General features: G+C 40.2%; 1 protein-coding gene across 1 annotated transcript in view; it reads right to left on the reverse strand.

The window, feature by feature from the left end:
* The window catches only part of atp10d (ATPase phospholipid transporting 10D), a 61,273-nt gene that overhangs the window by 33,722 nt on the left and 11,421 nt on the right, over positions 1–16,130 (reverse strand). The window contains 2 exon segments of the mRNA XM_071207264.1: positions 12,235–12,429; positions 13,934–14,264. Of these exon segments, the coding sequence (XP_071063365.1) occupies positions 12,235–12,429; positions 13,934–14,208 (470 nt within the window). The 5' untranslated portion in view covers positions 14,209–14,264.

Consider the following 16,130-nt stretch of genomic DNA (forward strand, 5'->3'; position numbering starts at 1 on the left):
TTTTAAATAGCATAATTTACTGATTGTAAACAAAGCATTCCAACATTTGCTAACCTCTTAAGAGCTAACTCATTACTGTTGTTCATCCGGAAACAGTTATGGAGTATTTCCAAGATAATGCCTTGATTTAAAAGTTGCAAGAAGGTAGCTCTTTTTTAAGCGTAGTTAGAAGTTATTTAATCAGGTATTGATTGTGTTTATCTTCCCTGTGTACACATAAACCCGGCATGTGCCACTTAAATACAAAACACCACACTGAGTCGACTCTAATGCAAGCCGATATAGGCTCCAGCTGATTAAACCAACAGTTTGATTCAGCACAGAGCAGGAATACTTTTATCCTCCGAACACAAAGTTGAAAATATGTTATCTTCTTTGTTATTGTCAAGAATTTAGAGGTCCATTATTAATGATATGTTTAACAAACTTCCAGAAGTATTCAGGTGAAAGGAAGTGGAAAGGCTGCAGCAGGTGGACGGATCATAATGGAGAAACATGTCCATCACAAATGTGTATAAGGCCTTTAAAGAGTACTTAAACATAAGTCAGTTTGAATGATGAATACTATTATGGAACAGTAGCTAGTATTGCAATACTTAGCCATGGAAACAGTGTCAGCCGTTACAACTATACAGTACTGTACAGTGGAGGAAATAAGTATTTGGTCCCTTGCAGATTTAGTAAATGTGCCCACTTAACAGTCTATCATTTTAATGGTAGGTTTATTTTAACAGTGAGGGTAAGAATATCAAAAAGAAAATCCAGAAACTGACATTATATAAAAGATAAAAATTGATTTGCATTTGTTGGACAGACAGAGATCAGACGCTTCTTGTAGCTGGTCTCCAGGTTCGTGTACATCTCAGGAAGGATTGTGGTCCATTGTAGCATCTGGAAGCTTCAGCTCCCTCCACAGATTTTCTATGGGAGTAAAGTCTGGAGACTGGCTAGGCCCCTCCCTCACCTGCATGTGCTTCTTCCTTAGCCACTCCTGTGTTTCCTTGGCCGTATGTTCAGGGTGACCCATTTTCAGTGTCCTGGCTAGGGATGGGTATCATTAGGATTTTATCGATACAGATACTGCTTATCGATACCGGTATTTTTCGATACTCTTATCGATACTTTTCAATGCTCAAAATTATAGACATGAATACAAGATGTGAAGAATAAACAACAGTCATTTTATTGTAATTTATTATTGAATGTAACTTTTTCAATGTCATACCAAGCAGGTATGAGTGTGTTTGACAGTGTGTCTCTGGAAGGGGGGCGGTAATTAGGGGCAGTTCATACATCCATGTAAACATGACCATTATTCAGTTAAAACGAGACGCACCTTCTAAACCGGAAGCTCCGGTCGGCTAACCATTATAATCCGTTTATTGCGTTTATTATTTATAATTATAATGATGGATCATCAGTAATCATTTTAAAGTTACACAGAGACATTGGATTAACTGTTTTTATGCCCTTGAACACAACTTTTGATCACAAAACAGCAAAGGTAAGACATAATCATCATCATGGCTACGTAAAGTGAAGTTGTTTTCTTGCTCTTTCCCGGCTGCTAGTTCAGTGACTTTTGGTCGTACAGTGATGAGACTTATGCCAATGGAATCTGTGGAATCTCAGCTTTCATGTGATATGTTGTTTGTGCAGATAACATGACGTAGAAAAGATCGCTTTTGCCAGATATGTGCTAAAGTAGGCCCTGTTAGCCCCTTTCGCTAAGTGTTGATTTAGACTCTTGGTGTTGGACTTCTGTTCCGTGTAGGTCAAATGGTCAATATCGCCTGTTAGCTGAGTGTTTTCCCGTTAAGTGGGTATGCATCATTAATAGGTTGTTAAATGTTAAGAAGCCTTGAGACACTGTTTCTTGCAAGATGTTGCGTCTGCCCCCGGGAGTCTCACAATAATAAGAGCGCTGTTAGGAGAGATGACGAGTGGCATTCACAGTAGCCAATCAGAGTGGTACTCAAACCGGATACGTCATACAGGATGAGGGTTCCCAACCAACCAGAATTGTTTAAACTAAGGAAGTAGCGTAATTCATATACCGATAGCAGCACCGTTTGTCCAGCGGCTTAACGGTATACCGTTACCGTCCAATCGGCTACCGGTACTGACTTAGTACCGGTTCTCGATACCCATCCCTAGTCCTGGCTGAGGGAAGGAGGCTATCGTATGTTACGGCCCCGTATATTCGCTCCTCGATGCAGGAAGTGTTCCTGTCCCCTTAGCAGAGGAACACCCTCAAAGCATAATGTCTCCACCTCCATACCTGATGGTGGGCATGGTGTTCTGGGGTTATAGTCAGCATCTCTCTTCCTCCAAACACAGCGGGTCAAGTTGATGCCAAAGATCTCGATGTTGGTCTCATCTGAGCTCATCATCTTCAGGGTTTGATCCATTACGGTGTAGTGTGTTCCCAATAGTTTTCTTGGTGACTGTGCTCCCAGCTGCCTTGAGATCATTCACAAGTTCCTCCGTGTAGTTCTGGGCTGACCCCTCACCTTTCTCATGACCATCATACCCCACGGGCCAGATCTTGTGTGGAGCCCCAGCCCGAGGGCGACTGATGCTCATTTTGTGTTTCTTCTATTCCTGAATAATGGCACCAACAGTGGTCTCCTCCTCACCAAGCTGCTTTCTGGTGGTCTTGTAGCCGATCCCAGCCTTGTGCAGGTCTACAGTCTGGTCCCTGAGGTCCTTAGACAGCTCTTTGGTCTTGCCCATGGTGGAGAGGTTGGATCTGATTGATTGATTCTGTGGACAGGTGTCTTTTATTCAGATAACACGTTGATATTAGGAGTACTTTCTTAAAGGAAGAGGACTTGTGTAACCGGTCTGTGGGAGCCAGAATCCTTGTTGGTTGCTAGGGGATCAAATACTTATTTCCCTCAGTTAAATACAAATCTATTTTTATCTTTTATATAATGTCAATTTCTGGATTTTCTTTTTGATAAACTTACTCTCACTGTTATGATAATAATAAACCTCCCATTAAAATGATAGACTGTTCATTTCTTAAGTGGGTGAACTTAACAAAGTCGGCAAGGGATCAAATACTTATTTCCTCCACTCTATTTGTCAACTGAAGCTTATTGGGTATTATTCACACATACAATCAGTGGTTAAATATGACTTCGGGCAGGTCTCTGCAATGTTATGTCATTGAGAATTATGTACAGACATTACATGAGTTAAAAATATAATAAAATAAAAAAACAGTAGGCTACATATAAACATATCAACAGTAGAAAACATATGTATCAAAAGTGTATCTCAAGAATACACAATATGAAATACATTTGAATTTGATATAATTGACAAAAAAAGACAACAGAAACAGGAACCTGCATCGTATAAGAGTGTGTGGGGGGGGGGGATTTTCAACCTCAGTTTTGTCGTTTCTTGACTTTTTACCGTCTAATTGTATTTAGTTTTAAAAGGTGGATTTCAGATACACTTATGTTTTATGTGAAGTGGATGGATATTTGCCATGTCAGTTTATTTTCTCTTCTTTAAAAAATGTTTTCATTTTATTTATTTTGTTATTTATGTTAATGAAATTATGATTGGCTTTAAAAATGTCAGTGTGTAGGTTTACTAATTTAGACTGTTATTGCCCTTAATACACACTTTACTGACATAGTTAATGATTTGTGATTGTCTGATACATTTTCATTTTGACCTCCTCGTCAACATTATACTGTAACCGTTGGTGACTGAATACAATAGCAGTTGAATTTCTATGAATACAATGGAACCTACAGCATTAAAAACATTAAATAAGAAATGTTTACCTGGAATTATGGCAGAACATTCTTTGTGTTCATTTTCTACGGCACATTACATCAGTGCGTTATAGGGAGGACTCTTTAATGCCCTCCTGTCAACATGACCTTTATTACCTGAGGGAGGGGTTTGTAAGGTGGCGGTATGTATTCAGCTGCCAGCTGTAATCTACTGTCATTTGTCAAAAGTTAATTGACCACATTCGACTGTTGACTTTTTGTATTGTCAAAGAGCTCATTTATTGGAAGTCTTGCCCAGAATGTTTCCACCACTTTGACAACTAACGGTAAACCAACATAAAAAGCATAGGATAAAAAGACAGTAAAAGTAATTTTTGCCAAAACTTTACATTTTGTGCTAATTTTGTTAACATAGACTAGAGCAGTGGTTCCCAAACGGTGTGCCGTGAGGCAAGTCCGGGTGTGCCGTGGGATTTTGTGACAACCATACCTTATTATTGCAATATACAACTACACAAAAATAAAAATAAATGAATTTACTATATCAGTACTTTGTAGGTTTATATGTACGTAATCTGCGCGACTTGCGCGTCCACATCTCCACGTGCAGTGCTGCATACACATGGCTGAGTCAGCGATAACTCTCGAGGGGTGGAGGTATGCCCATTATTTTGAGTTCATCCGAAGAATAGACAGGAATGTGACGGTGAGGTGCAAACTGTGTCCCGGCCAGAAGCTGTTATCCACTGCTGTAAACACCACGTCAAACCTCAACAAGCACCTGCAAAGAACACATGCTAAGGTGGAGCTACCGCACACGCTATTTGTTGTTTGTTTATATCACAAGTCTGTTCTTCTTCTCTGTCTTCCGGTTGTTGCCTGTTTTGAATGACGAATACACACTACCGCCACCTGCTGGTAAGGAGAGTTATTGCCACTCAGGCATGCGCAGTTCGTACGTGCTCGGCTGAAGTCTTTGCGGTGTCTGGTTCCAGTGCGACACATGGCCAACACGCAGGAGAACACGCAGACGTCACAGCGTGAGCAGAGATAGACTGTGCAAAATATACAGATGGCAGGAGACAGAGGACAGCCACGGTCAGATAGCAGGAGACAGAGGACAGCCATGGTCAGATAGGAAAACATTCAGGATCTGGATCAGTCTTATGCGACAATGGAAACTGAACTAAAGAGAACATTTGAAACTTTAGCAGTCTGCGTGATCTGCTTGCAGGGAGGGGCGGGCCGGCCCTGCGAGTAAAGTAACGAGTAAAGTAACGAGTTACTTTATGTAGAGAGTAACGAAGTAGTGTAATATATTACTTTTTTAACTTTTTTAAAGTAATATGTAATATGTAATATATTACTTTTTTTTAGTAACGAAATTTATAATTTGTAGTTCAGGACCATGGACAATGCAGCTTCCTTGCATTGACAGTTCTCTGTGCTGAATTTCCTTTGTCTCATTTTTAATGTAGTGACCTGTCTGGTTTAAATGAGTGTGTTGCTGCTTTGATGAAGCCTAATTTGATAACGTTTCAAATTAATTTCTGAAATATTTCGTTAATAAATATTTCATGAGTAATATAGTTGTCTTTGTCACATTTTATTTGGCATTAGTAAATAATTATGCACATTTCCAGATATTTTACATGATATCAGTGATAACACGTGTTATAAGGGCTATTTTGCACAATAGGTGTGCCTTGAGATTTGTACTTGTCCTTTGGTGTGCCTTGGGCACAAACAGTTTGGGAACCACTGGACTAGAGGACTTGTAACTTGCACACAGTGGTGGAAAGTAACCAAGTACATTTACTCAAGTACTGTACATTTTGAGATACTTTTATGCTGCTGGTACTCCACTAAAATTTGAAAGCAAATACTGTACTTTTTACTCTGCTACACTTACTTGAAAAGATCAGTTACTTAGCATGGTCATATTCAACTAACAGTCAAATCGACCGATGAATTATATTATGGACTAAGATAACTGGTTCGCTCCACCTTTATAGGGCTTTTTAAATCAACACTAAACACTCACTTCTTCTCCCTGGCCTTCTAGTCAGAGCGGAGCACGACTCATGACATTTCCCTGTGTTTGATTTTTATTAGGGCTGGGACTTTAACGCGTTAATTAAGATTAATTAATTACACAAAAATGAACGCGTTAAAAAAATTAACGTATTTTAATCGCACTTTAATCGCCCTTATCTTTGCACAGCGGAACGTTTCTCACTGGATGAGTTTCAGGCGTACCGATTATACTGGAGCACCAACTAACGTTCGTGACTTCAGCATGGGACTTCAAACAACAACAAACCACGGTGAACAATAGTCAAACATGAACGAACAAGCTGATGAGACCGCTTTGGTCGGCCCCGTGGATGGGACATTTTGTTTTAAAAAACGGACGGATGGAAGCGTCGACAAGAGCACGGTTGTGTGCAAAAAATGCAAAAAAGAATTTGCATATCACCGCAGCACATCAAGCCTAAAGTATCACCTAAATGCAAAGCATGTAGCAGCTAGCGTGGACGTTAGCCCGACTCCGAGTGCAAGGAACCACACCCTGACCCAACCCACACTCAACCAGATGACCGGTTTCAGGGCCAGGATAAGTAAGTCCACGTCTGAGAAAATAACCAACTCCCTGGCTCACTGGATTGCACTCGACTGTAGACCACTTGGAGTCACATCCATGTGAAAACTGCTTCTCACTGTTCTCGGGTCAAATATGTATATTTGATTAAAAATGCAATTAATTTCGATTAATTAATTACAAAGCCTCTAATTAATTAGATAATTTTTTTAATCGAGTCCCGGCTCTAATTTTTATATTTGCTGTTGTAATGTATTGTCTTCTGTTTGCGACTGTAGTAATGTGTTACTTATTATTTGCATGTACAGCACTTTGGCTCGACCAACAATCGTTTTTAAAATGTGATATATAAATAAAACCTGATTTGATTTGATTTATAAACTGCAAATTTAAAAGGAAGTACACATTAAGGAATCACTAAATATAATCGTGTAATACAAGATACTGAATACAAAAAATGGCCATACTGCATAATGAGTACTTTATGTACATTATGAGGATAACACTAAGTAAAACATCTTTGTACTTCTGTCATCACGGCTCGCATTTACAGGTTCTGTTTTGCCAAATCAAGACTTTTCAGAAATAAACATTGACCCTACCTGCTGTAGACATGGCACGGCAGCCTGTTGACGGAATGATCCGATGTATACCTGTGGTAGTCCTCCCAGATATCTTTTACCGCGGTCACTGCCAGCACCAGTATGATGGGAATCACAGCGATCTCGGGCTGGAAGGCCTTCACCACGGGAACAAAGTTGAGAGCAGCGAGGAAGATGAAGTAGACATTGGCAGCACGATGGAGCTGCTCAAACAGGTTCTTCGGCAGGAAGGAGAGGAGGGAATACTTTGAGGTACGGATCTTGTTGCCTTTGTAGGACTTCAAGAGTAGACTCAGTTCCTCATCTGCGTTGAAGGAAGGCACCACTGTCCTCTGCTTCTGCCGGCGCTCCTTGGAAGAAGGAAGACGTTCCAAGCTTGACATGAGGTCACTGCTCCATTGGACTCAGTGCTGCTTAATCCTCCACGAGCCTGTCCTGCCACGTTCCTTTCACATCCATGCCGTCCCTTCTTTCGACAGACCCGTCATATTTGGAATAAATCCTCCTGACACCTTAAGTAAAGACCTGTCTGTTTGGAATGGGAGGGATGAATGAATACCTCGATGGCAGATTACTTTGCTCCTCCTCAAAAGGGCTGTAAACAAACTCAAGGTCCAAGCTTTACAACGGCCTCAAAAGACGGATTGTGTAATCAAATATAGGAGCAAGAGGGAGCAGCAGAAGAGATTGTGCGGTCTCTTATTTCCAGACGATCCTTTAAGATTGAGTTGACAGATTAATATGTCCAGTGAAATTGAACAGAATGGTTGGATACGTCTTCCTGATAGTATATTATATGCATTCTAACATACTGTAAAGACCGCTCTTTGAACTGATACAAAAAAGGCCAACAAGTCCTCCAAGTCATAGAGACCAAATATGCCGATTGTTCAGGCCCTTATTACGACCAAATATGTCGTTTGTTCAAGCGCTTAACACGTCCTATAATACCGTTGAATGCAAACATTACATATCGTCGTTTATTCACAAATCACCCTCTCTGGAAAATCCTAAATTGTAGGATAGTTTGGCCATTAAAACGCTTGTTGATTAGATTTCTAGCGAGAAGTGTATATTGTACTTTTAGAATCCACATCCAGTCGATATGTAGGATCTATAGTTTGATAGATATTACGAAGATGATTTGAGGTATGCGGCAGCTTCCATGTAAAGTTACGGGGTGAAAACAGTATTTCCGGTCTCGACGTTTTCATAATAAAACCAATGATCAAAGGATTTAACAGTGATATCTGCAGTACTCATCCACTAACAAACATCAGTTTATCCTAGTTCATTATACGACATGTATTGGTTTAAACTGTGTACAATGCTTTTGTGTTTTCCCCATAGGTTTTAAGTTAAGTTAAGGTCTTCTTTTGAATAATAAAAAAAACGTTGGGGTTATCCACAGATAAATATGAAGTCTGACAAAGTACTTCACTTCCAATATATTGTATAGTTTATTTTGGCACTTGACAATCACCTTACCTGCATTTTACTCAGGTGTAACTAAAGTCTGATTTAAGGGTTGTTTATATTTCACATCATTAATCAGAATCTGCAAAGTAACTAAAATAAATGTAGTGGAGTAAAAATACCAGGTTAACCTCTGAATTGTAGTGGAGGAGAACAAAGTAGTACATGCTGCTGTAACAAAAACATTTCCCAACTTGGGATCAATAAAGTATATCTTATCTTATCTTAAGATGATCGATGGCTACTGCCATATTTTCAAAATGTGCATCTGAACCTCGACAAGTGCATGTTTCAGGCTTATCAATGAACAACAGGTGGGGTCACAGACATAAGACCAGCTGTTAAATAAAGCTCTTCTGACCTTAGGCGTCATGTGGGTATATTAATTCACCCATTTATTAATTATATGTTTTACATTTGAAACACCACTGTGTTTCGTATCCCCTAAACCTCCAGGGTGTACACAGTTTAATACTGGCAACTTCTAATTGTGGGAAATCCGAAGACGTCTTATAAAGAGACGTGCCATATAACATGTTGCGAAACACACAACAGCCAGCATGTGTAGTTCTGGGGGGGTTTTGGAAAGTCTGCCGTGGTTCCATTCCATTTCAAAGAGCTGTTTGACGCTCAGCGTAACCTTGTCGCACTGCCACTCCAACATCCAATCACAGGGCTTGATGACTAATCACGGGGTTTGTAAAGCAAGGCAAATGTTGTAGTCCCAAACGATAGCTGGGGATTCTGGGTAGTGTAGTGTCTTCGGAAACTGTAGTGTCTAAACTCCCCAAAAATTATTTGTTTCTCTGAATCGAAGGTTAAAAACACAAAAGCATTGTACACAATTTAAACCAATCAATAGTGTGTAATTAACAAGGATAAACTGATGTGTTTTAGTGGATGAGTAATGCAGATATCACCGTGTAATCATTTGACAGTGAGGGGAATATATCCGGTTTTATTATGAAAACTTCGAGACCGGAAAAACTGTTTTCACCCACGCTAACTTTACATGGAAGCTGCATACACGTTATCCTGACGAGACCTCAGATCATCTTCGTAATATCTATCAAACTATAGATCCTACACATCGACTGGACTAAGAATACAATATACACTTCTCGCCAGAAATCGAATCAAAAAGCATTTTAATGGCCAAACTATTCCACAATTTAGGATTTTCCAGAGAGGGTTTTTTGTGAATAAAGGAATAAACGGGAGCATGTTGTTTCTTGCACGACCACTAGAGCACCTCTAGACCACTAGAGCACCTCTAGTGGTCGTGTAAGAATAGCACAAGAATAGCTTCTATTTTAACTAAACTATCCAGGAGTGGTCAATAAACGAAGATATATCTGAGGTCATGAAATGGTTAAAGTGGCCAATATTTCAACCAAATAAAGCAATCCTTCTGTTGGTGCCCTGGTCCTGTAACAAATAATAATAATAATAATAATAATATTAATAATAAGTTGGATTTATATAGCGCCTTTCATGAGACCCAAGGTCGCTTTACAAGGAAAAACAGGATTTGAAACAAACATAACAAAAACAAAAAGGCAGTCAGACAACCAGTCAGACAGACAAAACAACAAATAGATTTGGGGCCAAAGGCCTTGGCAGACGGATGGGACTTGAGGGCCCTTGTGAAGGCGTCAAGCGTGGGGATGTTGCGGATCTCCGCAGGGAGAGTGTTCCAGAGAGTGGGCGGGGGCTGCCATACTGAAGGCTCTATCCCCGAAGGTTCACAGGTTGGTGCGGGGGGGCTAGAGTCTGAAGACCGCAGGTTCCGGGGTAGGGCATGTGGGAAGAACAGCGAGCCAGCTAGCAGCTAGCACCATTAGCCTGGTAGAAACCGGACCTCGAACCTCAGCAGCGGTGATGGAAAACAGCCCAGTTGAGATGGCAGGACTGAGGGAGGGTTCGTGGATAGTCCTGGGAGCGGGGCAAAGAGGAGACCAGTCGGGGTATTCCGGAGCGGAGATTCCACGGATAGCAGAGCACGACGGTGAGCTCGTTTTGCTAATGGCAGGACGGCAGAAGCTAGGAGCTAAACAGCAGCCAAACATAATCGGCTGAGCAACGGAGTATGGCAGAAACAAAAAACCAGAGCAGAACAATCTTTTCGCTGTGTATGCGAAAAAGAATTGACGGCAGGGAGTGATAGACATGAGGAATAAGCGTTGGCAAGAAGAGCGGCGAAAAACATGCCAGCGTCCCCTCTAGCCAACTTCCGGTGATCTATACAGGAAGTGTCCATTAAAATACTATATGTGTTTATTGAGCTAAAAAAAAGAATTATAAAGCAGGCCAATAAATGGATGATGCCGGGCCACCGTCATACCCTGTGAAGGGACTACTGTCGGTATAGAGTTTGTCTTTGTTGCTGTTGCATGCTGGGAAAGTAGGAATGTTGCTCTGGATTTTGTTTAAACAATATTTTATTAGCAGTTGGTAATATGGCAACTGAACATTTTCTGAATCAACTGTTTGGAGCAGAGCCAATAAGACAAGCCCTTCATTATCCAGTTAAGCTGTGGTTCACTCAGCAATTTTACTTGTCATGCAGCTGTGAACTCCTTGAAGTTCTGATGCTAAGCTAGTCACTCTGCCAGTGGCGACTGGTCATTGGTGTCAGCAGAAAGTATTACAAATAATGATTACAAAAAAATGCAAAAAATAAATAAATAAGATATATTTTAAGATCATATTTAATCATCTGATTCGTCTGTACATTGCTGTTTTAGTCTGTGTTCTTCTAATTAGTGTCTACAGTGTGTGCCTATTGAGCCGTTTAGAGCCATGTGGGACAACACCCGATCCTGCCCCTCCCTCTGACTGTCTAAGTGAACGTTGACTGCAAAAACTACACTGCGCATGCTCAGAGTATTTTCCTATTTAATGTGTGTGGCAAAAACATAATGACCAGAGGGGCAAAGTGCTGCCATCCCCACCATACGTCATCTCACATAATTCAGAGCTGATTGGCTGTAAGTACGTGTGCTGCAAAATGTGTGGTGTGTGAAGAGGAGACGAGAGAGCTGCAGTGACGCGTCCTAAAACCCGGAAGTAAACTGCGCATGGCTTCCCTCGACAAAAAAGCAACGAGATTTCTCCATAGGATTTTAGAAAATAGCTCAAAATAAGATCTGTGGGAAACGTAGCTGTTAGATAAATGCACGTTTTGTTCAGCCGGTTAATATCCACATGTCTACCCTACTTTTATCATTTTCGAATCAAAAATCTATTGATTAGATTAGATTTATGATAGACTTTTGAAACTACAAGAAGATGAGGAGGACTTTTACAAAAAAGTAATAGAGATTTTTGTCCAGAAGGATAGGCAAATGGACTTCATCTTCAAGTCAAGGTGAGACCGCAATTGTATTGAAAATGGGATCTTACTAAGAGAGAACAATTCAATATTTAAATGATACAATTACATGTTTTGGGTATCCTTTTGTTGAACTGTCTGTTTAAAATTAATTGAAGCATCAGACTAAAGAGGCTTTTGAAAATAATATTATATTTTGATTTAGGTCAAAATATAATATTTGTAAACCTGAAGAGTCAGTGCCAGAGCCTCACCAGCCATGAACCTCACTGCAGAAGCTTATAGACATCTAAGTGTGTTGTGCCCCACCACTTTTGTACATATAGAAACGCCACTGCACTCTGCATACTATGTACTTTATATAAGTTGGGTAATATGATGAAGTTCAATATTCTTTATGGTATCACAGCCTCACAGACATGTTCACAAGTCAGAACATTTGAGCTAAAGAGGCTGACTTACCCACAAAACACTCGCACCACATTGTTGTTGACCTTCTTGTCAAACAGGTAGCGTCTGAAGTCTTCCAGGGCATCCTTGATGCCGATTACAGTGAGAACCACCAGCAGAGGAATCATGGTGATTTCCTTCTGAAAGGCTTCAACCACTGGCACCCAGTTCAGTAACACCAGGAACAGGAAGTAGAGGTTGGCAGCCCTACAAAGGAAGACCAAAGCAGCTAGTATTAGTATGTAGTGGAAATGCAACCATGTGCTCCTAGACTTTCCTTTGGTGTTCCACAATATATTTCCTGTGTGTCTGTCAGTTTTTGTGGTTTGGACTGAAATATCTCAACTCAAATGTGTAATTGATGGACCTAAGATGTGGCATTCAAAAAACGGTGGACTAATAGGCTTATCCAGCCCTTTTGACCCCAATTCCAAGGTCCACACATGATACTAAGCAAACAAGCAATACATCCTGGAGCAGAGAACAGCTAAGTTATGGAATCTTCCAGCAGGAAACCATCTTTGCAAGGAAGCATTTCTGCTCCACACGCAACATGTGGTCCCCGGAATTGGAGCTGAAAGTCACTTTAAGATACATGTTCATTTAAAAGGTTAGCATTACCTTCTGAGAAAAGTAACTCATTTGAGTATTTCTGTGACACCAAAGACGATAACCCCTTTGCATTTCACTGAGCATGTTTGTAAAGTTGTCTATAGCCTACTGGAAGCCTAGCAATCCAACATAATATTAGTTTGTATCGCCTAGACTCGTCCATTACCCCTGCATCAGAGGCTGTAAGAAGTGGATGCAGTGAGTCACCTTTGTTGGGGACATTTTTGAAGCCTCACGTTTGGTGTTTTAGTCGTTGGCATTGAGGTTCCCTTCTTGTGTTTGTGTAAAGCAGCAGTAACACAAGAGGGTTGAGCTAAGTACAACCGAGTGGAAAGTACATGTTAAGGCAACCACATTTTTCAATTAACATTTAGGAGAAATAAATGGACATAGTTTCATAGTTATGATACTAACCATGACATTTGTTTATTTTTTCAACGGACACCAATATGTGTGAAACATAATATTGCATTAAAACTAATTCATCTTGGAAAGGACTGCCTCTATATTTATGTTGACTGCCATAAATGGCCGTTGCTGTTTTCAGGGCATTATTACCATTAACATCATTCTACTCATTGAAATATGGAGCTGTGGGTATGCCAATTCTTTGCAACTGTCAGATAAAAATCTAGACTATATACATAAACAGCCTACAAATATGTTATGTTTATCAGACTACATTCTTTGAATAGCTCAAAACACTATATATAGTGTATAAACACTCTGCATAGAGCCTATATACAGTACATGCTGTACTTTACAAAGCCTATACACTCTATCCTTCATTTGCAAATGTCCCCTCTGTGGGACTAATAAAGGTAATCTGATTCAGATTTTTTTAGAAATAAGGCACCTCAGAATACAATAACAATTCAAATATGTCACTTCCATGATTATAATGTTGTATATGATTGTGTTTAAAACGAGAGAGAGAGATCAGGGCGCAGTGTGTGGGGGTTCAAAGGGACCAATACAATTATACTGTTAGGTGCTCTCGTATAAGGTGCACGTGACTGGTCTTTATGGGTGTGTTTAAGCAAATTAAATGACAGTCTGTTCCCCAAATGAAGGCAGTGCACACGAGTGAAGCTCTGACCTGTGGAACTGCTGGAACAGGTTCATGGGGATGAAGGTCAGCAGGGTGTACTTGGAGGAGCGGATGGCGTTGCCCATGTAGCCCCTGGAGGTCGCTTCATACTCCTGGGGGTGGGGCCCATGGCGGGCAAACACTGTTCTCCGTTTCCGACTGACTGCCTGCGGAGAACCATGGGTCTTCTCTGGTGGTCCAGCAGGGGCAGAGGTCCAGCCCCTCCCCGAATGTCTCCCCAGCAGCTGCCTCCAGCGGTGCTGCACCCGGTGGAGCCCCTCCATCTACGCAGCAGAGGGCTCAGGCTGAGCTGTGAGTGGCACGTGGCACGTGGCACATGCTTATGGTAATAAAGGGACACAAAGTGTGGATAAAATAAATACAATGTGCATTGTTTAATGTTTTTTTGCAAAATATCATTTGATCTCTGATCAAATATAGCAAAAGTGGCATGATTTTGTTCTCAGGAGACTTTGAGAGAGTATTACCCAAAAAGTACACAGTAAAAGTAGGTAGCAGTCGAACTAGGACCGAGTCAAACAGTGTCAGTTTTATTAAGAACTTATGGTACAAATAATTTGTATCGCATATAAAGCAGAAAAAACATGCATTCTTCTACTCTTGTACTAGCGTCAGTGCCGCTTCTCGGCGATTAGCGTGAAGGCGCGATTAATTGCGCACTCAAAAATGAAGAGCTCCTGATTTGACCAAGTAAATGCGAGAGACGGCTGAGTTGACCACAGTACCGGCACGGACAACACTATCTTAATATCTTCTGAAAACAAATGCCAGTGGCGCGCGCGCAGGGGTTTCCAACACGTCGATCAAGAGCTACCGGTATCTCGCAAGCCCTTAATAGCCCCCACTTTGCAAATATGTTTTTTTTTTTTTTTTTAAAAGCAAGCCGTCATCGCCACGGAGGAGCACACAGCCTCTGTAAGTGAGCGAGACAGAGAGCTAGAGAGAGAGCACACCTTTATCTATTTAGTGTGTTGAAAAAATAAAGAAATCATTCCAATGTGTACTATAGGACAGTAGAAGGAAAAAAAAGTTTGAAAGGGAGTGATTAGTAAAATATGCATAAATAAAAAGAAAGAATGCTAACCAGGTAACATAAGATAAGAATAAACAAGTTTAAATTATTTGTTATTGGTTGTAATCATATTCAAAAGCCTTTTGGATTATTGAAAAGTATACAGCTCTCTTTCATCTGAGTGTTGAGAGCTGTATCCATACATTAATTGTGTGCTCAAAGTGCACCAGATTGATGCATTTAACTTCAACATTTCAAAAAAAAATCTTCCCGGTGTTGCATGCCCCCCGACCCCCCTAGAGAAGGTTAGGTCCACCACCAAATAAAGCAGATTAAAATAATTAAATTGCATACATTTTCTTTTAGTAAACACTGAAAACGGGTCCCACAGACCCAAACAGCACACAAAGGTAAGCATATAATAATGTGTAATGACACAAATACCAATAACTGTATTGCATTGTTTTCTTAGGTGTATGCGCAATTACTTCATACTGTCCTTTGTCTTTTTCGTCCTGCATTTATTGTGCCCCCCTCAGAAAAGAACTGGCCCCAGCCTGGCCCCCCGAGTGAAATTGGTCTAGAACCGCCACTGTTCTGGTATGATGGACATTCCCTTTCCGGTTTGATTCTCTAGTTTGTTAAAGTGTTTCGGCAAATGTTAAAGTGTTTCGGGACTTGTAAATTTGTCTCAGTTCTTGTAAAAGTGTTTCGGTAATGTCATTTGGTTTTATAAAATGTAATTTTGTCTCTAGCTTTGTAAGTGTTTTGCATCTTGCTAATTTGTTTTTGTTAATGTTAAATGTTTCTTTCTTTGGTAAAAGTATTTTGCTAATGTAATTTTGTTTTATAATATGTACATTTGTTTTATAAAATGTAATTTTGTTTTATAAAATGTAAATTTGTCTCAAGCTTTGTTAAAGTGTTTCACACTTTGTAATTGTCATTTGCACTTCTCAGCCACTGTATACTAGTGTTTGTACTTTTACTTAAGTAAAGGATCTGAGTCCTTCTTCCAACACTGCTTATTTCTAGCCAATGCACAATCATTTAAAATGATTTGAAAACTAATGTACTTGCAGGATATTTGCTATTTAAGTTGCTCTCCTTGTGGTGGATTGCACTTATTGTAAGTTGCTTTAGAAAAAAGCATCGGCTCAATTAAATGTAATG

The sequence above is a fragment of the Pseudochaenichthys georgianus genome, chromosome 22 (assembly GCF_902827115.2).
Source record: "Pseudochaenichthys georgianus chromosome 22, fPseGeo1.2, whole genome shotgun sequence".
In the NCBI taxonomy this organism is placed as follows: domain Eukaryota; kingdom Metazoa; phylum Chordata; class Actinopteri; order Perciformes; family Channichthyidae; genus Pseudochaenichthys; species Pseudochaenichthys georgianus.